We start from the raw sequence: 23,767 nt of genomic DNA, 5'->3' as shown, positions 1-23,767 counted from the left end.
TGGATTCCTAGCAGATTTTAACTGAGCTGAGCCAGTAAACTGAGGTGCCAGTCAGTCAGCGTTCAGTGAGAAAAGAGGCAAAACAGCCATGATGCAATGTTCGGGGGCAATAAGGCATAAGGCACCTTTTAAAAGGCACCACAGCCCTCACACCAGCTGAGCAGCTGAATCCAGAGAATCCCCACCCGGCAACAAAAAGGTCACGCCTGTCACAGCTGAGCCATGAAGAGCTTCAGAACATGCTCTGGGAAAATACCTTTTTCATGACGAAGCGCGTATAACAATGCAAAAATGCAGTGACCTTACAGCGGAGAGAACATGCTCGAGACAGTTTGATACGACCCGGTCTGCCTATATTGCTGCTCCGGAGGAAGAGGAGCCTGGTGTGTGCAGGAGGCTGCTCACCTACCCCAGCTCTCCTGCTGGCTTTTAACACATAGCTCCTCCAACACCACCGCACATATACGCATATGGACAGAGTTGTTATGAGCTGGGAAGCGAGGGTTTGCGTTTCATCTCTGTCTTTGTTTCCTCCCTTTCCATCTACTCATTTGCAACAGATAATTCTGATATAACTCTTGTTTTTGTATACGGTCCCTTATCTTATAATCCACAGGTAAACTGGAATTTATTAAAAACTAAATAACACAAACAAAAGTGTTAGCAAAGAGTGACACCAACTCTAACTCTCACAGACATGGTGTGGAGTTTTAGTGCACAAAGCTATCAGTTAGACCAGCTGATGTTTTATCAGAGATCAGATGTCTGATGAGGCAGTTTTCGAGGCACGCTTATGATCATACGCAGATCCCTCTCTTCGCTCCTTCCCCTCGCTGCTTCCCTCGCTGTGCTTGCCATCAGGCCAGACAACAAGTAACCGAAGATGTCATGTTAATGGCAGGGAGCTCTACAGAAGCGCCCGGGCCAGCACAGACAACCGGAGGAAGCTATTTGCTGACAAATGGGATTTGGTGCTGGGCTTGAGCAGCATTAACTGGTGGGTTTTATTGGTTGAAGGAGCACGATATCATGGCGGTTTTCTCCTCTATGCCTCTCTGGCAAAGTGGATGACGTTGCAGGGAGCGAAGGCATTCGGTCACGCAAAGGTGCCGAGCGCTGTTAAACAGATGGCAGGAGACCAGTGAAGAGAGTGGCAATGGACAGCAGATGGAGAAGAGATCATGCAGGAGGCCAGAGGAATGCAGCGTATATACCCGACACGCTGCCAGTCCCCCTGCTCCTGCTCGCACTAGCACTTGATGAGTCTATTTTCTTGTTTTTCCTCTTTGTGTGACGTTCTGGGTGACATTTCAACATTGCGCAGTTCCAGAAAAAAAGAAATGCCCAAAAGGGGCAGAATAGAACAGTTTGTATTTGCTAGAGCACAGAGGTTTAATTCAAGGCATGATCTGCGTTCCTTATGTTATTTTGTGTCCCATTCTGCACGGGTTATCTCATCTCTTAAACTGACTGAATAGTGCACCCCTCATTGAATGGTACAACTGATACAACATGAGACGTTGCTGCCACAGTAGTTTGATGGTGCACCAATAGGGGGCAATCTTGTACAATAAAGCAGGGGAACAGGGAGTGCGGGCTGTCACAGCTGAACAACAGCATGCACTGCACTGTCCAGAAAAGTGAGGCTCTGCACAGTGTCATTGTCTTCCAGCTTCAAAAAAGCAGTTTTCATTCACTCGGCTAATTTGTGCAACCTGCAGCAGTTATTTTCACTGGACTGATACGTCGTTCACTCGTGGTCATTTTCAACATTTCTTTGTCAGGTTCAGACAAACTGTGGTGACATCAGCATCATGTTGTCAGCGGCAGCTTTCAGTGGTTTTATCTAAATTGAGAACTTTAGCATTTTTTTTTTTTGTTAGTTGGTTCTTAATTTTTCTTTTATGTCAAGCGACGACAGTATTAGAAGACTGATCCTTGTCTGGTCAGTTTAAGTCGAAGATGAGATTTCTGCTTTTAGATGTTTTATTACTGCAGATTTCTCAAATAGTCATGCATCTGTCGTCGTCTTACTTATGGATGGAATTTTAATGCAAAATAATTCCCTTTTTTGCTGGGGGTCCCCTGACCACACTTTGAGGGACACAGTCTTAAATGGACTGTTTTCAGAGCACAAATTAAGCACAATCACACAATCACTTATTTTATTCATGACTAAACTTACTTGCCTGAATACAATTTCTGAAACAACATAATAACCCTAAAGCCCAATCGAAAAACAATCCTCACACCTTAACTTGTCGAGACTTGCAGAAAGGTTAGTTATACAAAGGATGGCAGCCACCGCAGGACGGCTGATAAACCTGAGCCTAACTAGTGCTGTAAGAGTCAACATTACCTTTTAACAAGAAATAATCAGTTATAGCACAATAATGTAATTACAAAAGCTGTCTTTATAGGCCCAACAGGGGTGTTTACTGTTTTCCTAATATTCCTGATAATTATCAGAACTCATTTTCATAATAATTACTTAAATCTGTTCAACTGAAAAACATCTGCAGCACACCCAATTTGAGGTATATAGATTAAAGGGAAAGAGAGAGAGAGAGAGAGACTCTATAATTCTGTTTCACTCTCAAAACAATAACAACCCATGAGGCAAGGGAGGCATAACCCCCTCTTTCTTCGAAATGCGTAATTTCAGGTAAAAGAGTGTGATGTGAGGGGAAAATATGACTACCGGGGTCTTCGACTGAAAAACACCCATCCTGAGAGCTGCTGCCGGCACAGGATGAGTAAAAGTGTAGGTGAGGATGTGGGGGCTTCGAAACCACAGCAGGTAGGTAAGAAAGAGTGACAGGCCTACCTCCCCCCTGCTCATATAATATGGACCTGACATCCTGTCAGCCAGCACTCACAGAGGCACAGTGACACTGAGAGACACAGACTGAACCAGGGAGACTCGAGAACAGGCCGGCAGCTCCACGTTTACTGTGGGAGGACTCTACATGTGAGTAGAACAGAGGTAAGGAGGGTTATTTGGGAGCAGGGAGACACCATATGACAGGATACATGAGGGTCAAGATATGTGGATGGGATACCAAACTTGCATATTCAGATCCAGGAGCTGGGACAGTGGCTATCTATATTAATATCACAGTGACGTGCAGGAGCAGGTCATGGCAACATTTTACTCTATTGAAGGAAGAAATAAACAGGTTCTAGCCTAATCTGTAGGTCTGTTATTCAAGTGTTCTCTTGAGTAGAAGTACATTTCTGATTTTCTGAGAAGAAAATGCATCATGAACATAATATAAATACTGTAAAAGAAAGGATCTTGGTACACTATCACTGTAGTTAGGAAAAGGCCTGAATGAGACCGGTATCTAAAAAAAATATGTAATTTCAAACAGAAATCTTTCATATTTAATTATGTCAATTCGTCTTTGGCTTTCGAAAAGGGAAAACACATGGTGTAATAAAGAAATAGAATAAAACAAAAGGACATGACAAAGACAGTTCACACAAACAGACATCTCAAGAACTTCCTCTCCAGTGGGATGAATTATTTCAGATCAAAACAATGAATAACGTTTTAGAACCTCCATCAGACGAGACCAGGAGGTGTGGGGTCACACACCAGTGACATTGTTTTCTATCAAAATTGGTTTCAAGAAATAATCTCAGCATCAGACTCAGATCCTGTCTCAGCTCATTTTGTGTTACCCCTCGAGAGCTCTTTGGTTCTTTCTGAATAATCTCTGCTAGTCCTCTCCTCTGTCACTCTTTGTTATTGGAAGAGGAGTGTCGGCCATTACAGGCTTGGCAGCTGCACTGAGCTGCAACACTGATACTCTGTGGGAGTCAGATTATCATAGAGAATGATGGCGGCTGCAGGGGGACTCAGGGCAGGGCCAAAGGGCAAGGCACTAACTCTCTGGCCCTCGACATTACCCTCAACTATAAAGAATACGGTAATCCTATCGCATAGATTGGTGTAACAGTAAAATAAGAACTGTACGCTGGAGGGCCACGTACAGATTGTTCTGTGAGGAACATTAAAAAGAGGTAAAAAAGATAAAAAAAATAAAATTGATTTAAAAAAAAAACATTTATGAACGATCTGAGTCCCACATGAATTAATATTAGAGCAGATGAGGCAAAAATACAAGTAAAATAAGACATATTTGCACCACTGAGCTCCGTTATTAATGCCCTCTGTCCGAACTGTATTAGAGAAGTTATAACAACGCGATAAAATGTGGAAATGATTTGACTTTGAAACGAATTTGGAGTACCACAGAAATATGAGTCCACGTCATTATATTCGAATTATATTAAATTCATCGTGGATGCTTGCATTAAAATACGGCACGGGGTGTGTCGCAGTAGATTTAAACGTTAACCCCCGGTTTTCCTATTTTACATATTTTGTAAGATTTTAACGAGTTTCGACTGTATACACTGGCTAATGCAAATTTAGTATAAACCACTCCAAGATATATACTATAAAAAACAACATGCTGTTTGCCTTAAATGGCCTTTTTCCAAGGCGCAAAAAACAAACACAATTTTCCATTGTTACACATTTTCACAGTGTAAAGGATATGTTGAGAAAATGCCATCATCTGTAATGTTAAAAACGTGTGTGTGAGTGGGGAGGGAGTTTGTGTGTCTTTTAATCTGCCTGCTGTTGCTCAGTGTTTTGACAGTCGAGATAGAAGCATGGGTGATACGAAACCGAACGAAAACCACAAGCATGTCGTCTGCAGAGAATGTTCTGCAAGCACCAAGAAAACGAAAATTCGGCTACACGAGCTTCAGGATGGTCTAATAAAACAAAACAAAAAAGAGAACGACCTGGCTGACATGCACCAGACACGTACTGTACGCTGGATGTTGTCCCTCACACAGCGACCATGCGGATCAGGTCTGCTCCTCCCGCACTGATGATTCACTCTGCTTCCAGCACTAGAATGTAAAGGCCAGGAGCTCCAGTGATCCGCTGCAGAAATGAAAAATACATCGACATTTTTTGTCGTCTAGTGGGCAGATTGTCTCGTTTATTTATTTAAAAAAAATGTATATATATGTATTCACTGTTTTTAAAAAGCATGGATTGCCCACAAAAATGCATCCATTTTTATAAAAGGTTTTTTGTTTTGTTTTGTTTTTCCGTCCCAGCGGCGTTGACAGAAAATATCAAGCTGCTCGGAGAGACGCTGTTCTGTCAAGAGCCGCAATCACTCCAGCAGAGGAGGAGTGCACTCAGCTTGCTCGATTGTCAGAGTCCCAATAGGCGGCGCTGCAGACTTGCATTCTGTCCACCAGCTCCGTGCAGGAAAAGAACTTCAGGAGCCGCAAAAAAAAAATAATAATAAAATAAACCCTGCCGGTCCTGAGTGTGATAGAGCGCATATTTATGCTTTTTTTTTTTTTTGGTTTTTTATTTTGCTGAGTAAAATCATGAAATAATAAGAGAGAGAGAGAGAGAGAGAGAGAGAGAGAGAGAGAGAGAGAGAGAGAGAGAAGAAGAAAAAAATAATTTAAATTTTAAAGTAATTCAGCATAAGATGGATCACAATCAGTTCGGGCATTTTGACATTCCACTCGGGAAAAAAAAAACAAAAAACAAAAAAAAAACATCAGCAGACATTTTTTTTCATTCATGATGTAAATGCCACATTTTTTTTAATACAAATTCGGTTCACGTTCAGGTAACTTGCGGTTCATTGGAAAACTCAATCCATTTAATATTTTTGCGTTTGATAATCTTTTTGAAGCGCAGCCTGCTCGTGCGTGCGTAAAGCCTCTCTCACTCTTTCTCTCCCCCTCTCTCTCTCTCTCTCTGTGTGTGTGTGTGTGTTTACGCGGCACAAAGAGGCGCAGATTGAACTTTTTATTCGGCCTGTCAAAAGCCTTAATTACATTGCATCTAAATCTGTGGCCAGAAACCAACCGCAATCTAATTGAAGTGCGGTCCAGTTCATAACCTCATGCGCTCTGTCACTTTTCACAAACTCCATAAAACACACTCACTCTCAAGAGAAGATTTCAATGTCTGCGTTCTCTGATTAGGGCTCATCTCCATACACACATATAGCATCCACACATCACAGACTACTGTCTCGCACACACAACCTATCAAATGAAACAAAACGTCTGATATTTTTTGGGTCATTATGATTTGTGTGGTTATAATCCCACTTGGCTAAAGGTGGAAGCTGCAGGCAACATGTGGGCCGCTTTGATTTCATTGTTCCCACATCATTTAATGAGAAGAATTATACTGTACACGAGTGAAAAAAACAACAGCGTGTTGTCTGAAGGATACAAGTGCCGTTTCCTTTGTATGTGTTCACCCTGCTGCAGATCTCAGGATGCTTTCTGTTTAGTTCTTTCTATCTCAAACCTCATCTTTTTTTTTTTTTTTTTAACTCTTACCACAATGAAATAAAAACGATTTAATGTGGTGGCTCTTGCATATGCCCTCCATTTTCGCGAATGGGTTCTATGGTTTTTTTTTAAAAAAAAAAAAAAAAAAAAAAGAAGAAGAAGAAGAAGAAGAAAAAACAATCTTGTAAGCTGCTCAAGTATCCAAAAGCACGTTTTCAAAAGCGTGGAGTTAGAGGAAAAAACGACCAGGGTTTCCTCCTGCGCTTCCAATCATGACTCCAAAAGAAGGTATCAGCCTTGGCTATATTGTATATGAGAGGTGTCAGAGGAGGCAGTTGAGCTGAACACGCTTCTCTACTATGGTCTGGGGCCCTAGTTGCTATCCAAACACAAATAAACAGAGGAGGAACATTGGAGTTAATGATAGAGGAGGGGGGTGGAGGCGTGTCGGAGGGCGGGCTGAGCACTCCAGCGCCCCGGAGCCCTGAAAAGTGCAGGACCGGTGCGCATTACGCACACTTCCAGCCACAGCTCCGGACGGGACTCCCACGCCGCTGCTCTCTCCTCCAAACTTCTTCGCCTCTTTCCACAAGTTTTCACAACTTGTCACATCTCTGCAAAGGTCCGCGACATCAGAGCTGGCTGCATGGCTACATGAAAGTTTCATGGACTTGGAAGTTGGAAAACTTTTAGCGGCGCTTTATTGGAGCTCGTCGCCTCTATAGTTAACTGTGGATTACTGACACACCGCAGGACCTTTGGCAGCTATTTACCGGGGTAAGACTCAGTTTGACAGGATACTTATCAGTCCTCTGAAGGAAGGGAACCGAGCTCACTCGTTAGAGCTTTATTTTATCTTTAGAAAATATTCAACTGCTGCTGATTGAGCTATAAACCAAATAGATCGAACTGATAGTAAACAAGATATTCTCCTGAACAAAAGCTAAGTCGAATATTGTTTCCAGAGGTGATTACTGCTTTCGTGGTGATCTCCAGTCCGAGGTCATAGTTCGCCCACGTTTTTGACATCACTGGTCTCTGTCCACGGCGCAGAACATTGCTGGCAGAAGCTTGTGGCCTTCACGTCTGTAAAAACATGCCACAACTTTGCGAATCTAGATAGCTCTGCCAAAGAAAATAACTGACAGGGATTCAAAGAACAAGACAATACGCTCAGGCTGCTGTCAAAGTGTAAGTGAAGTCCAAAGGTTATTGAGAGGAGAACAGGTTGAGCAGTTATAAGTGCGAAGAACAAGTGCCTGCATGGTGACTTATGTTGCACCTGTGCAAAATGACGTTTAACCCTCTCAAGTCTCTGAAGGGACGAGGCAGACAGAATAGAAAGATCTGTGAAACAAATATGAAGAAGCTGACAGGCGAGCAGCCCTCCGGCTACCATGTACAGTCCGCCGGGCTGTCACTCTGCAAACCCTCTCAGAATCTCCTGAAGGTTTCAGGTCCGGCAGGTTGGATAAATACGATGTCAAATATGATTTGGTCTCATCTGTCAAAAACAGCTCTAATCGTTCCCCTTTGTAATCCAAAACCAGAAAAAAAAGAGCATTTGTCTCTCGTTTTCATTCTCCGACCAAATCTAAAGGTCAGCTCGCCGTCGCATCGCTGGCTCGCCGCCAGGCCCGCTTTCACCATCCGGAGTGTCGAACCAACACGGTGAACTTTTTTTTTTTTTTTTTCTGTGTGGGAAAACACAACTTGTCATCCCATGAAAAAAAAAAAAAAAAAACATGAAACCAGGCCCTCTAATTTCTCGCACTGTCAGCTCACCTTATGTGTCCTGCGCTGCGCGGACAGCAGAGAGCTCCTGGTTTTAATTAACGCAGACATTGTTCCGAGGGAAAAGTAGGTTAAAATGCCCAGAAGTCGTTTGCCACCAGGTTCCCCTCGCCTTGAAGGGGAAATACCAAGACATGCAGCATGAAATAAATGGACATGAAAGCAAAAATATAGTGCCCATAAAAATTAACTTGCTCCTCTCCGCAACAATAGAAATAAAAAGCACATGCGTTTCCAGCGAGGATTACAGTATTTTTCGTGGACAGTAGCCAGCATCCGTGTTTTTTCTTTCTTTTTTTTTTCTTTTCTATTTTCTCTGACTCATGTTCATGCACTTAACAACATATTTGATCTCTGCTTGCAAAATTACAAACTTCTACAAATCCACATGCACAACACTTGTTTTGCGTTGTGAAACACCAAACTGCAACCGTCAAAAACAACAAGTGTCTTCTTTAATTACCTCGCATGAGATTTAGTGCACAACCCGAAGTGATCTGGATATGTAATTTTCAGTGTTGATCGATGCCATATGAATCGCTTCACACACACTTTAATTTCATTACAGTGTCGATGACTGATTTGTTTTATAAAAGTGCTTTGAACAGCATCTCCGTCTTTTAAGGGACGAAGATGGTTTTTTTTGCTCATGCGTAAAATACCCACGCGGGTGGTTATATTCTCTCTGTGGTTTTCGCTTGTGACAAACAGGGTTTTACTCAGCAGTATCAGTACTGGGCAATACTGCTGCATCCCAACAAAATGTCGAATTTCTTTACCTAATCAGCTCCCCCCCCCTTGCTTTGTGTAAATTGTCAAAAATCAAAGTAATTCATTTGCGCCATAATCCGAGCAGATATTATCCACTACCTGCTGGAGGAATATAATCCGTTCCCTTCCGTGGGCGGACATAATTTTCCTGAGTTAAATGCTGTCATGTCAGATCAGAATAAAAGACGTCAGAAAATGTCTCAGTGCATTTCATGTAAAATAGAAAATAATCAAACAGGTGTTTTTTTTTCTCTGTATCATAATTACTAACTGAAGGTCTGCCATTGTTACAACACACTTACTGGCTGTAATGTTGCTCTCACACACACAGCACTAATTGCTTTGTAATTTGTATTTTTTTTTCCCCCTCCAGGATTATCACCGTGTCTTCTGCAGAGGTCTGAGCCGAGATGGGGAGCAAAGCCCTGCACGCTCCGATCCCCCTGCACCCGGCCCTCCAGCTCACAAACTACTCCTTCCTGCAGGCCGTCAACACTTTCCCCGCTGACCAGCTGCAGGGGCTGTACGGCCTCAGCGCTGTGCAAACTATGCACATGAACCACTGGACTCTTGGTTACCCGCACATCCAAGGACTGAGGTCGACGATCACGGAGATGGCAGCCGCCCAGGGTCTGGTGGACCCCAGGCTTCCCTTCCCGGCGTTACCCTTCACAGCGCAACTCTTCCACCCTAAACAAGCCGGCGTTGCGCACGGCGTGCCCTCGCTGCACAAGGACAGACCGAGGTTTGACTTCGCCAACCTGGCCCTCGCTGCCACACAGGAGGACCCGCCGAAAGCTGCGGATCTGGCGAAGTTAGGGGGGACCATCACCGAGCTGAGCAAGCTGTCCCCGGAGAGAAAACCCACCCGGGGCAGGCTCCCATCCAAGACTAAAAAGGAGTTTATTTGCAAGTTCTGCGGCAGGCATTTCACCAAGTCCTACAACCTCCTCATCCACGAGAGGACCCACACAGACGAGCGGCCCTATACCTGTGATATTTGCCACAAGGCTTTCCGAAGACAAGACCATCTTAGAGACCACAGGTAAGACTGGTTTATAACACATTATTGCTCAGTGTCTTAGGAGCAGGGGATGAAGTTCCCAGCAGTTTTCCTGAGTTTGCATGTGATTCAAATCAAAGGTACATGTATTCATTTAAAGGATCCCTTCATGGCCTGCATTTACAAAAATATATATATTCTTAATTTTGCTATAACATTCAGGCAGGCCTGTTCCCAGAGTTTTCTCCATGAGGGCGCTAAAGCACTTTTTACGCATTAAGTTGGACACTCACATCTTGACAGTAGAGCTTTTCTCTCGCCCTGTGACTCTGGGGTTTTGTAGCAGCTACAAGCAAATCCGCGCACGAGCAGACGTTTGATTAAGTGTCATTTCTGTTTTACAGATACATCCACTCCAAGGAAAAACCCTTCAAATGTCAAGAATGTGGGAAGGGATTCTGTCAGTCTCGAACTCTAGCCGTCCATAAAACCTTACATATGCAGGTAAGCTGGAAATATTAACAGTCACCATGTTTTTTTTTTTTCATCCTCACTGAACTTTGTGACAGGGTTATGCTCATAATTCACCTGTTGTGCATGGTCTACTGCATGCACGGGGATGTCAATGAGTTGCACTAAACGACTGAGTTTGGCCAATTACCAAATTAAAGCAAAAAAAAAAATAAAAAAATGTAAGCGAGAGTTAAAGTTAGAACAAATATATACATTGTGTAAATCAGTTATTCCTGACACGACAGAGTTATTGAGATGACTGAAAGATACAACTGATAGACGTTCTATACAATTAAAGGGAATAATCCTTTGCTTGCTTTAAATCTAAACAGGAGTCTCCCCACAAATGCCCCACATGCGGAAGAACCTTTAATCAAAGAAGTAACCTGAAAACTCACCTTCTCACCCATACAGACATCAAGCCCTACAGCTGTGGCCGCTGCGGAAAGGTGTTTCGGCGCAACTGTGACTTGCGACGGCACAGTTTGACGCACAGCCCACATCAGGACTACTAGCCTGGACAGACTAACAAAATAACAATGGACAAAAAAAAAAAAAGAAAGAAAACAAAACGCAGGAAAACAAGTCGGCGACTCCTTTTTTTTTTTTTTTTTTTTTTTTTTCTTCTTCTTCCTTTTGGTTCAAAGACAATCTCCGAATCAGGACACGTTTACTGCAGCACGTTTAAGAGTGGGATTTGGTTGCACCTCAAGTGGGACAAGCAGCGGAGCCAACGTCCAGCTTTCAAACCACCTGTAAATATCAAGACCATGTACATAATGTTTTGTTTTTTTGTTGTTGTTTTTTTAAATTTTCTTTTCTGACATTGAAATGATAAAGTTGTCAAAAAACAGTCATAAGTTTAAAGTATGTTAAATTGTATTTTAGAAATAAATATTTCCATTATAAATTTGCAATTGCTCTGTCTTCATTTCATGATCCCCCACCCTCCCTCTGCCTGCCTGCCTTCACGCTGGAGACACACGTCACAGCCCCAAAGCAAAATTAAGACGACACCATTCACCACGGCCGTCAGTTTAATAGTCTATATGTTTACGGCCAGCAGCCAGTGAGAGCTTAGTGCCGCAGACTTGTTGGGCTTTTTATAGTGGACCAGCAGATATCAGTTAGCAGCTCGGGAGCATGAAATGTCTGTCCGGACGAGTCCTGCTGACAGGACAGTCTTTATAACGCAAAATCATATGTGTCTTTTTAAGCAGCCTAATAATTATGTAGGTAAACAATACGATTTTTGTTTTGTTTTGTTTGTTTAAATGAACATAGTAATAATGATTATTATTTGCATTTGCACGGCCGCCATCCACATGTAAGTGTGTTGGTAAAGTATTGAGATCTTTAACATCTGGCCCCCTCGGAGGTTGATTAGGATTACATTAGCCTCCATACCGCCCCGTCTGTATCGACATCACCTGTCATGTCATGATCGACGTGCAGAGCGGCAGAGGACGTCGACAGCGCAAAGGAAGCGATTTAACGGAAGGAGATGAGTCGTGGCCACTGCTCGCTACAAATTATTATTTTTTTGCGGGGGAAATGAAAGCTTATGAATTTTTCATTTACAAGAAAGCAAAACAAATAATAACAATAATAATAATAATAATAATAAATAAAAATAAACTAACACTTTCTAAGACTTTGTTTTGTTCTATATGTCCTACACAGGCCTACATCTGCCCAGCATTTTCATGATTTCGGCTGTAGCAACATCACTTCCACTCAGAGGAGCACAGACTTGATTTTGCAGTTTGAAATTTGGGCTGTAATTTTTAATAATCCGTGTACACAATGTAATCATCACACAGTATGTCATATCAAGCACGTTCACGGGGAAAGGGAGTGCGCTTTGGCCGCCATGCCCCAACACTCAGGTGTTAATAGATTTGTGTAAATACATATGTAAATTCTAAGATTTGGATCTCATCCAACTCACCTTTGGTCGCATTGAATTGAATATTAACCATCAGAGCCACGGCCTGGGACGGAGTGAGTTGATCTGTAATCATTTTTTATTATTATTCGGTGAAGACACAGTGGGAATCTCTCCCTCTGACTTCCTCTTCCTCTCTCCGTCTCTCCTGTGTTACTTGGCCTTCAGGCCTGTTGTTTCATGATTTCACCAGCCATTATTGGCTGATGAAAAAAATAAATAATCCAATTTCCACCTGACAGAGCAATCAATTGTTTGAAAAAATAGCATTTATATTTAATGGGCTCGATAATAGGCTCTGGAAGAAGTGGTTAACAGAAGATTTAAAACGACGCTCATTGCTGCTGAAATGCCATTAGGCCCCGTTTATTACGCACTGCAGCCTTTTCCTAATAATTTTCTGAATGAAAAGACAACAGTGTGCAACGTCTCCAGCAAACTCATACTGACAAAAAGATTTACATGCTTACAAAAATTAAGGCTTAATCGCCAAAAATGAAAACCTGCAAACAGTGCAATTATAAAAGATGGATGATGCACACGCAGTAAGAGTAATAAAATGACTACCATTACCAAGAATATTGATAATATTCACAAAAACCTGTGAATTTGTATTTTATTTTCAATTAATTGTTGGAGAAAAGGTTACTCCTAAAAAGCATAATTTTAATTTGTTTTATCTTGTGATGAACTAATTCGATTATATACTCAGACAAATTCTCAATCAATTTAAATAAACGGAGCCATCCTGAAGTCTGTCTGTGACCTCATGGCTTAATGCTGATGGCAAGAAATTAGCGTATGATAGAAAATATAAGATTTAAAAATGAAATACGTTTCAACCAAATTAGGGAGTCCTATTACATGTGAATATAACGTTGATGCATTTTTCACAAGTCGTTTAATTTTCTACATCAGGCTATTGTTTTCATTTATTTTTTAAATTATTATTTGAATTTGTTGAGAGCCTCACCCCAGGGGAAAGCAGCAACTGATCAGCAACTTTCCCCCTTAAATTGATCGGTCAGCATATGGCCTTTATAGAAATGCAGTGTTTTCACAGGGATCGCATTATCTACGTAGAACACACTCATTGTAATTCATCACCGCTTATGAAGAACGTGTCAAGTGCATTTTAACACCAGAATGTCAGATTGGACGTGATGACCTATACTGGGCTGACGAATGAAATGAAAACTCTGTCTTACCGGCGCGCAAAACACAAGATAACACGATAACACATTCTTACTTTCTTCAGAGCACATTTGGGTCTGAAATGACCGCAAGGGAAAAAAAATGACAGTAAGGCGAGCGCTCGCACAGTTGGCACAGAGCGGACAGTCACATGATGAAGTTCATCGGTGAGCGCCCGGCCTGTGTGGACTGTGTACTGAGAAAGCTCTATCTGACAGGGGGAGAGGCGGCACTGAGCTGCTCTGCTCTGAAATGATCTCCAGATGACCCTCAGCGGCCTGTGACCTACATCCACTTAATAAATAAATAAATAAATAATTATTTCAGCTTAACTGCCTCCAATGCCGCAACGTGGAACTTCCCTTAAAGACACATTTGTTTCGGTCGACACTGACGCGATACACACACACAGTAACATACAGACCCATTCAATCGTTTGGATCCATCTGTTTATGCAGGTTACGACTTGTTCGTGTGCTCTGATCAGTAGCGTTGTCTGAAAACGACCAACAGGCAGCAGGTGACAACTGCAGAAACAAAAGCGTTAAAAGAGGCACATGGAGCCAAAGACATCATTGGCCGCAGAGATTGCTGATGTGTCCAAGTTTGATTGTGAAGAGCAGATGGGGCCTAACCCTGTTTTTCACCCTGATATCATATTTATCTGATTAGCCAGATTTATATGATCCAGGGTCACCCATGGGCCTGAAGCAACAAGAAAAAAAACCGGACAAAAATAATTTATCTAGGCCTAATTGTTTTTGTTTGTTTGTTTGTTTGTTTTTTTACTTCAGCGTTCGCTGTCTATGGTATTTGCCAGCGCCTTTTAATTTACAGCAGGCTAATTTATTCCGATAACATTCGCTTACATACGTAAACTTCAGCGTGCGCCAAGTTGCATATATTAATATTATAATGTCACATTCACACTGTCACCACATTAGGATTACATCAGCCCCCGAAAGAGATGACCAGAAACTATAATAGTCAAGTGTGCACAAAATGTAAAGATCCTTACACTATTTCCTTCATTGTTCACTTGCTTTGACTTTTGCATAGGTCCTCACCTCAGTGGCCCATCTAAAGAGAATTTCTCTCTCTGAAATAAAACCTGATTTGCGATGACAATGGAGGACACATGCTGTTGTTTTTAAAACTTTTTAAATCATTAGAAAGTTGCCAACGCGTTTACTCTTGTTCAGCAGGTGCGCGTTGTGGAGTTTATTCTACACCCTCGCAGCAAAGGTGAACTTCTACAGCCGTATAAGGGCAAGGGGCGTGCGGGAGGAATAACGAATATTACGAGCGACGATGCCTTCCCGTGCCCCTCGTAAATCCTTGGTTACACAGAGAGGTCGGTACTGTGACTACATGAGCATTATGATAAGAAAACATAGATACAAGTGCCCTTGAAACGCCAGCCATGTGCTGCTTTCTTGTGTATTCTTTAAACTAACTGGCACTACGGCACCTGGTCCTGCACTACTCTATCCATATTAGGAGGACGATGACGATGGAGGACGATGTTCATCCAGCGCCTCTGCCTTTTTAATGATCTCCGAAGTCGGTCCCGTAAAATATCACATGTATTACAGGAAATTCGAGCGAACGTCTTTCCCCTTTTTTCGGTTGGATATGTGCGCTGAACACCGATGTGCATATTTCCTACAGAACCAAAAGGCAACACCAGGCATACGGAAGCCGCGTTGGTGTTTACTGATGACGTTTAGGATGGGGCTGTTGAGAGATGCGGCTAACGACAGTTAACAAGATGAACATGTTTTAATAAGCGTCGAAATCAAGAAATAACTACAGAATACACGCGGGAGTCAAGTAAGGAAGGGGGGTTGTATTTTTTTATCTGTGGACAGACGCTTTAGCCAGCCGAAGCGAAGTTAGGGCGACTTCTTTTTCGCAGTTAGCTTAGCTTCTTTGCCCTGTGTTATGCATAGCTAGAATGACAGGATAGCATAGCTAGCCTTTCTGACTAACTACTCCGCAGTAAGTTAAATCTTTAACTACGTAGGACCGCACTGTTTCATTTTAAACCCCACGTTATACGTATCTACAGTGCTATGCATTAGGAAAAGGGGTGTTTATGTTATTACTGCTAGCGTATCTCCGTCAGTCGTATGCATAAAAAGTGAAGACACATTTACCATCAGGCTAATTCCGGCGCTCCTGTGAGTGTAAATGAAGCCACTTAAAAGTAGAACCACTGACATTTAGCCAGAAGTAAGGCAAGCATCCACCTGCAACACACACGAAGTGAAGGAGCATGCTGCCTCTGTCGAGTGGAAATATCACTTCAACATGACAAACTAGCTTCATCCTCCATCTGCCTAGATTATACATTTAGGGCAGAAGAATTCGGTTAGTTTTTACATGCACATGACGTATTTGTGACTGTTGCGTAGGATGAATTAGTAAGTATTTCATCATACGTATTATTAAACACCGATCAGCCACAACATGGAAACCACTGACATGTGATGTGAATAATATTGATCATATTGTTAAAATGCAATGTTTTGCTGAGAAACCTTGGGTCCTCCTGGCATTTATGTGGATGCCACTTGACACACACCACCCATCCAAACACCACTGTGGACCAAGCGCATACCCCCATGACAAAGGCACCAGTCCCTCTCCCTGCCGCCCCTGGACTGGCACTCCTAAGTGGAGTGCATTTCACCTGTGCTCTATGGCATGGAATTCTCTATGCTTTGGTCGCTGCTTCGGAAATAGTAGTGTTTTTATGAATAACATTTGGATTTGATAGTGAAGAGATACATAAATACTGTGATGTTCAAACACAGTGTTTGTTTTTCTTTTCAGGACAGGGACAAGATGTTGGAGTCCTATGTCACACCACTCCTGATGAGCTATGTAAACAAGTATATTAAGAATCTGAGGCCATCTGACCTGCAGCTGTCCCTCTGGGGAGGAGATGTGGTGCTCAGCAAGTTGGACCTGAAGCTGGATGTGCTGGAACAGGTATGTTATGTTGAATGTGTCCTCTGCTTTCTGTAACTTTTCATAACTGTTTTCTAGGAAAGAAAGATATTGGTTATGTAATGGCCCATGATAGGCAACGTGTTTTTTTTTATGTTTGAAGGAATGCCACACAGTAATGATGGAAATATTAACTTCTCTTTCTGTGTCCATACACATTAAATGGTCCTTAAATGACCACCTGTGTTTCTCTGTTAATGTATACTGAAGTCACATTAATAACCCTGTCTTGCAGATATTGGTAAAAATCATAGGTTTACATTTTTTTTTGTTAATTTTATTTCAATTGACTAAAGTTGCAACTCTTGGATTTTGTTAGGGGCTCACAAAGGATTTATTTCAGCTGAAACAATAACCGATAATTACCTGCCTTTAATAACCGATACGGATAAGATAACAGATAAAGATGTTCATAATCTGTAGTTCAAACAAATCTGTGGGTAAAACTGGCTAAGACCAAGATTTAATATTCATTTAAGATTTGTTGCGCAAGATCTCATAGACTTTTAACCTCCTGTTTGAACCCTTGCAGAACATGTATTGCAATTTACAATCATATTCTCTTCCTCTGAGACTATAAAAAACAATGTTAACACCAGAAACAGTATGTTCGGCTCTCCAGTTTACACTGCGTAGCTCTACCCAGGTGCAGCAGTTTGACGTCCTGAGTGTGACAACAGCATGCTGCGCTTCTTTTTCCTCCTCTTCTTCTCCTTCTTCTTCTTCCCTGTGTTTGTTGACAGAATGCAAGCCACATGCTCCCACCTACTGTTAAAGGGGTGTGTAATTGTTGCGCTTGTTGAGTGGAAGCAATTTGGCTTCATACTGTTGGCTCCATTTATTAACTTTGATTTCACCAATACGACATACAGCTGACAACATACATTTCCCAGTATCAGGCGGATATTTAATGGGGCTGATATTTATCTTGCGTTACCTAGTTTTGTAGAGATTTTTTGTAGTTTAGTTTGCATTTCTGTTTATTATCTAATACAATCTAAAATTATTGAAATTATTTGGTTCTCAACAGAAGCAGCAGCTAAGTATGTAAACATGACAGTGTTCACATTATAGAATGTTTGTACAATAAAGTCAGACATGTAGTATTTATTAGAATAGAAAATGAAAAAGAAGGTTTGGAAAGTAAGCATGTGCCCTCTATTTTTTCCATCAAGACGTCTCAGCTATAGTAAATGTTGTCGTGATCTGCGGACTTGACTTGAATTAGAAAGAGAAGCAGCCATGCTGTTGAGCCAGTATCTTTACTGTCATTTTGGAGGAGTTTGATAGATTTACTCAGATATTTTGCTCTGCAGTGTTATTTTGACAGTGTTCTTTCTACACTTGTAATGTCTGGATTAGATTAGTCTGTCATGAGTTAAAAGAATTTTCTTTTCTCTTGAGTGGGTTCTGACTGCTTCTGAAGAGCGAACCAAAACACTACCTAACCCAACAGAGATTGTGATGAAAGTTCTTATTGAAAGCAGCTTCAAGTCAACTGACAGTAGGAATTGTGTTTGGATTTTTATGTTTAACATTATGTCAAAAGCTTGGCAAATGTCCTCGCTTTGCCTTTGTTTTATTGCATTTTATTTGGACAGTACCTCCCTTTAAAATGTGCATGTAGAGATATTCTTCTTAAAATAAAGAGTAATTTTTCGTAAAACATTATGGTGGTTACGGCAAACAAACTGTATGTTTAAGACAGGTTTCCCTCTGAATTATGTCTAGTTATTATTTTTATGGCTTAGATTTACCTAGGAGGCACATGAAGCCTATGTGTTAGCTTGCGGGTTTCATGGGACTCGTTCTCACACAGATTAGTTCAAGATGCAGAACAGGGATTCATCTGCTTTTGAGAAAATCTGACTGATTTAGTTAAAAGCACAACCAGTTTGTAATCTGTATTTGTTGTTTTTACTGTCCTCTTGTCTTCATTTATTAGTTTCAAATAGTGGTTTAGTAAATGTGTAGATGAAGGTTCAAAATGTTCTTGAAGCTTCAGCAATCATATTGCCACATGCCCATATAATGTTGCCTGCATCGCAGATGTAAAACTACAGATAATCTAACTGCATTAGTTTGTCTCATCTTTATACATCTTTGCATATTTATAGGAGTTGAAGCTGCCCTTTACATTCATGAGTGGTCATATCCATGAGCTGCGTATCCACGTACCCTGGACCAAGCTGGGCTCGGAGCCTGTAGTCATCACCATCAACACCATGGAGTGCATCCTCAAGCTGAAGGATGGAGCCCAGGTTAGTCATATACTGGTATGAGAAACAAGTTATCCATGATTCCACTACAGGGCCAAAAAGCGTCTGCCCAGATCTTCTTGTTACTTAAATATGTCATTCTCATGCCAAAGTTATGCTTTCTCGTTCCTTTTTCTTCCGTTTTTTCCAAAGAGTTTTGTAATGGCCTCTGTTTTACAGTGTAATATTTAATTTTCAATTTATACTGGATCTTAAAGTTTTAAAGGGTCTGTGGAACTTCGGTGTCATGCGAGAAGATGGTTTCTAGTTTATGAAAGTGGACTCCATTTCATAATTATCCTTAACTACTGAAGCTCTGTTTTAGTAGAGTGGAGAGAAGCACTGAGATGAGCATAAATTTAACAATTTAAACAAATTGTCCATGGACTTGTATAGACAACCAAGAGAGACAGGCATAAAAGAAAGATTAGTACATGTAAAGGTATATAATGCTACAAATTGATACATAATGCCCCTTTCATTGTTTTAGATATATTTCCAGGTATGTGGTCTTGTAATCACACCAGTAACCTGCAAATAATGTTAACATTTATCAGTTTGAAAAAACAAAATGACAAATATTTATATTGTTACTGTTTCACAGATTAGCTACATTAAGCTCTCTGGCCTTTAGTAGTTTTAAGTCCCTCTGCCTGTTCGACCCCTTACTTCAAGTTGGCCTGGTGTTTGGGCAAAGGTGTGCTTATTACGTCCAGTATGTCATTTTGTATCAGGCCAGGCTCTGATTCAAAGGTTTCCATCTGTAATGAGCAGTCAAACCCACATAATGGTATCAAATGAAAATGTGAGTCTTGGTTCTATAAATTGGGAGAGTGTTCTTTTCTTTCTTTTTCTCCAGCCACAGAGTTAAACTATATCATTGTCATTTTACTAAAGTATGGTAATAGGTAGGGCTTAAAACTTGCAATCAACAGTGCAGTACCAGTCGCTTCTGTCTTTTTTATCCATGCTTTGTTACTCTGATGAGAAATGCATTGAAAAAAAGAAAATGGGCAAAGACACCAGCAGCGAATATATCACTGTTGCAGGGTTACCTATGAATTTTTTGCCTTTTAAACAGGGTTTGGATTGTAATCTGTGTTTTCAAAAGCTGCTGTAAAAAACAAATTGGCAAGTGCCGTAATGGCAGTCTGCAATGAGGAGCACATTTCAGAATTGGGGGATGAAAGTATGTTGTCATCTGTAATACCACTGAATTCACTGTTTTGCAAATGCTCTTTCAATTTATCAAGAGATGCAACAAACTTTATATTTGAGTGGACAGATTTAAGCATGAAACATGCCTTGTTTTCCACATCTTATTATCATTTAAAAATGGTTGGATTGGAGCAATATGATTTACCTTTAGGAAAGCATTATACTCTCTAATACTAATACTCTCTCTCAGCACATTTCTTCCTTAAAAAGAGGGTAAGCGTCATTGACCACTAACCAGAAATGTTAAGGGAATTTAAAACTGTGAGGTGACTTTGACTAGTGCTACTAACTACGCAGCCATCTCTGTCTTTACAATCAGCGATTGCTTTATATTAACAAGATTTGGAATTATGGATGCCCCTGTAGTTTGTAGATTGTGTGTCCCATGTACAAAGAATGTCATCCCATTTCCTGTCATCAAATAAAGCTATGAAAATGCCCCAAAAAAGCACAATAAAAAACAATAATGATAATTAAAAAAATTGTATTTTTATAATTTACACAGAAAAGTTTTTTTTGTATCATTGGCAGGGAAATAGAATACTCCAAGGTTGTAAATATAGATGATGCAGAGGATGCTGCTTTCAAATGTATATGGCAAATAAGCTTAGCAAAATGTTAATGTTGAAGTAAATGTATTCAACACATTTATAAGACTTTGATACGTACAATGCATTTTGTAATCAGTAATACACAATCTGAATAGAAACATTTTTAGCTTAGTTTTAGTTTCAAACTTTAGTTGAAGTCCAGAGGGTACCTTTTTAAATGTGCAATATTTAAGAATTTCTGTTTAAAACATAAAAAAAACCCATCACAAACAAAAATTATCAACAGAGTGTGAAGAAATAAGAGTTTTGACAATATATTAAATCATCTATTTGTTGTGTTGCAGATATCTACTAAAATTTGCAGCTTACCAGCCAGCCCTTAACTGTTCTCTCTTAAAATAACACTCTCAGCTCTCAGTTCGACCACTAGCTCCATGGCTAACTGAGCCAACTAGCTAATGGTAACTGCAGTTAGCAGCAGTTAGCACTTACTCTGGTCTAATGCTGCCCCCTTCTTATTTGGAGCATGAATTTGAGAAATACCCAATTCTAACATATTGCACCTCTCCTGTTGTCTTCCGGTCGGTTTGACCTGTCAGTTGTCTTTTGAAAACGGGTCAAACTGACCCGAACACAACAGGAGGGTTTTAAGCACTAAGAGTGAGATTGAGGGATAATTCAGGCCTTGCCATGCATCATCACGGACAAAAAGCCAAGAACAGTTATCCAAGAGTTATATTTATATTATTGTCTTCAGTTTAGTTATGCATGTTTTATTTTTTGAAGGGTGGTAAATGAAAGGTATTCTTACTAGATTTATTTTTGCAGAAGAGCCTGGTCCTACCTTTGTCAGCCATGCTTGGTGCTGGGTCGTTTATGGGAAGGTTGAAGTTTCAAGGCCAGATGTCCTAAAAGAAACACATTTCAAGGGAAGTCAATTACAGCTAATTATATAGACTGCGGCAAAAGATTTGTAACACATGAGCTTGAGCTACCCAGAACTAATGGTAAATATCATACTATGCAGGTGGCTACTGCTTATGAGATCAGGTTTCTGGCTCATTGGAACTTTAAAGTTATTATTATAAATATGCTTCGTACACAGCCTAAGGTCATGCACCAGTACCTGTACAGGTGTGATACATGAAGTATAAAAACAACTATTTGTTACAGATGTTTTCTAAAAGGCTTCCAGTCAAGAAAAGATTTTTGGGCAATTGTGAATGACGTTTGGACAAATTATTCAGCGGTATGTACACCCATGAGACATAATTTGGAACAAAGCCAGACTTACAGCAGAACTTCTTCCAGCATGTGGAATTTAAATGAGCTGCTGCACTTCTCTTTTATGTGAGTGGGAGGCAGGAGGCTGACTACTGTGTTGTTAACTAAAAAAAATGCAGCCTGTCCACTAATATGTGGTAGATTAGAGTAACCTGGTCACTGATATTACATTTTTTTTTTTTTTTACCTCAATCATTGCTGAACATTAAAAAGCAGTATCTCTGCTTGAGAAATTTCCCACTCTGGGCAGCCCACAGAAACAGGATTATATTTCTCCTGAGGTTATATATCCTGCTCATGTACTTCTCAGGCCTTGGTCCAGTTTTATCAGATTCAGATTCTGGCAGGGAGAGTTTGGCATAATTTCCTGCAAACCATGGCCATGACAGTTCTCTCTGAAGGCCTCATGTAATTTGGGTGATGGCCTACAGGATTTTCAAAAGAGCCGAAAAAATGTATCTGTGTATGGAAAATCTTACCTTTTAAACTTAGTATATTACTAGTGTTACTTTTGTCCAATAGAGACAGGAACTTTGTGGTTGGCCTCATGCGGCCAAAGTGTGGAAATGATAAATGATATCATTAATATGGTTTGTTTTCATAATTACTGTTAAAGCCTGAGCACTGGCCTGTAAAAACATCCGCACATCTTTTGAAGTTCATTAAGGGTTGTGTAATTTGACCGGAATTATTTGGGCTTTGTGTGTGCGTTTCCCCTTGAGAGGAACTGGGTAATATTAGGGATATTCAGATTGCTCAATAGGGCCCATCTGCAAAGCACCAAGAGCAGCTCACAATTATAGTTTCCAGCAAATGTGGAAATTTGGGCGTTTAGCAGCAGTTGGAGATTACAGCTCCTGCTGACAGTGTAATTGCTTAAAATAAGCTATAATGAGGACTTGTAGTGCAAAAAGTATGGCAAAAAATGTTGTCAACTTGTTTTTGACATTCATTTTACAAACTAGAGGCTATGTACAAACAAAATGTATTAAGTTTTATGTGTCTTATTGTGTCCTGAAGTCACATGGTGCTCTGCAGTGGGCTTAGAAATCTCCCATGATTGTGTAAAGGCTAATTGTATAATTTAAGGATTAGACACTGTACATACTTTCTTTAATACACATTTATTTTTAAATTTAATGTAGACCATTCTGCCTTTATATATTTGTATTTAGTTTGAGTTCCAAAGTTAAATCTTTCATGTATCAAATGAATTATTAGTGTGGACATCTCCATGTGAAATTAGACAAAGCCTAAAAGCTCACTGTATGTAATAGGAGATTGGTAATGGGGATGAAGGGTATTGTAGTAGTTGACTTTAACTACTTTCTTCTTGTGCAAAAACACACTCACTGTGGCCCCTCTTGAGTTACTTCTAACGAATAACTGTTTGATCTGAGCCCTTTCTAAATTAAAAAGCAATCGGAAAATTTGAAGAGCTGCATTAGATTAAAAAAATGGTTTTAAAATCTCTCATTTTATATAAACACCAACTATGGAAACTGGAGTTACTAATAGAACTCATAAGGTCTCCATCTAGTATCTTATTTGCCCCTTGGAAATCTCATAGGAGCAAGCAGCAATCTTCAGTTTTTCCAGTTTCACACTAAACTACTCATATCCAGGACAGTCTTTCTATATTGGGTGTATTTAATTTTTTTTCATTAGGTTAATGTTGTCATTTTAAGGTTTACCACTCAGATGTGGTGGATTGGAACTGGTCTCTCTGTGATGTTGAGAATTTGGTTTAAGGCACTGAGCTTCTCCCTTTAATGAGGAGACAGATTGTAGGAGATAGAATTTATTGTGTGGCTGTTTTTAGGAGTTTTGTTCTTGTATTTGTAGCTAGTTGTAGCAGTAA

The 23,767-nt window shown here is 40.5% G+C and overlaps 2 protein-coding genes across 6 annotated transcripts in view; both read left to right on the top strand.

Annotated features, from left to right (window-relative positions):
* Positions 1 to 6,872: 6,872 nt before the first annotated feature.
* Positions 6,873 to 11,031, top strand: osr2 (odd-skipped related transciption factor 2). 2 transcript variants are annotated; one of them, XM_030392794.1, is made up of 4 exons: positions 6,873 to 7,134; positions 9,296 to 9,967; positions 10,330 to 10,429; positions 10,853 to 11,031. In XM_030392794.1, the coding sequence occupies exons 2-4, from the start codon at positions 9,333 to 9,335 to the stop codon at positions 10,925 to 10,927; spliced, it is 810 nt and encodes a 269-aa protein (XP_030248654.1). In that variant the 5' UTR covers positions 6,873 to 7,134; positions 9,296 to 9,332; the 3' UTR covers positions 10,928 to 11,031. The 2 variants fall into 2 exon arrangements, with proteins under 2 accessions (XP_030248654.1, XP_030248653.1); XM_030392793.1 differs by having other exon boundaries at positions 10,771 to 11,031.
* A 4,257-nt stretch (positions 11,032 to 15,288) lies between these two features.
* Positions 15,289 to 23,767, top strand: part of vps13b (vacuolar protein sorting 13 homolog B) — a 329,852-nt gene continuing 321,373 nt past the window's right edge. For 2 of the 4 annotated variants that reach the window (XM_030393719.1, XM_030393722.1), the window contains exons 1-3: positions 15,289 to 15,413; positions 16,419 to 16,577; positions 18,713 to 18,856. In XM_030393719.1, coding sequence (XP_030249579.1) covers positions 16,431 to 16,577; positions 18,713 to 18,856 — 291 coding nt within the window. In that variant the 5' untranslated portion in view covers positions 15,289 to 15,413; positions 16,419 to 16,430. Of the gene's footprint in view, positions 15,414 to 16,418; positions 16,578 to 18,712; positions 18,872 to 23,767 lie in introns of all 4 variants that reach the window. The other 2 variants (XM_030393718.1, XM_030393720.1) reach the window with 1 other exon arrangement.

This window comes from Sparus aurata, chromosome 17, assembly GCF_900880675.1.
Source record: "Sparus aurata chromosome 17, fSpaAur1.1, whole genome shotgun sequence".
Classification (NCBI taxonomy): Eukaryota; Metazoa; Chordata; class Actinopteri; order Spariformes; family Sparidae; genus Sparus; species Sparus aurata.
Note: the sequence above shows the minus strand (reverse complement) of the source record. Positions and strands in the feature narration are given on the sequence as shown.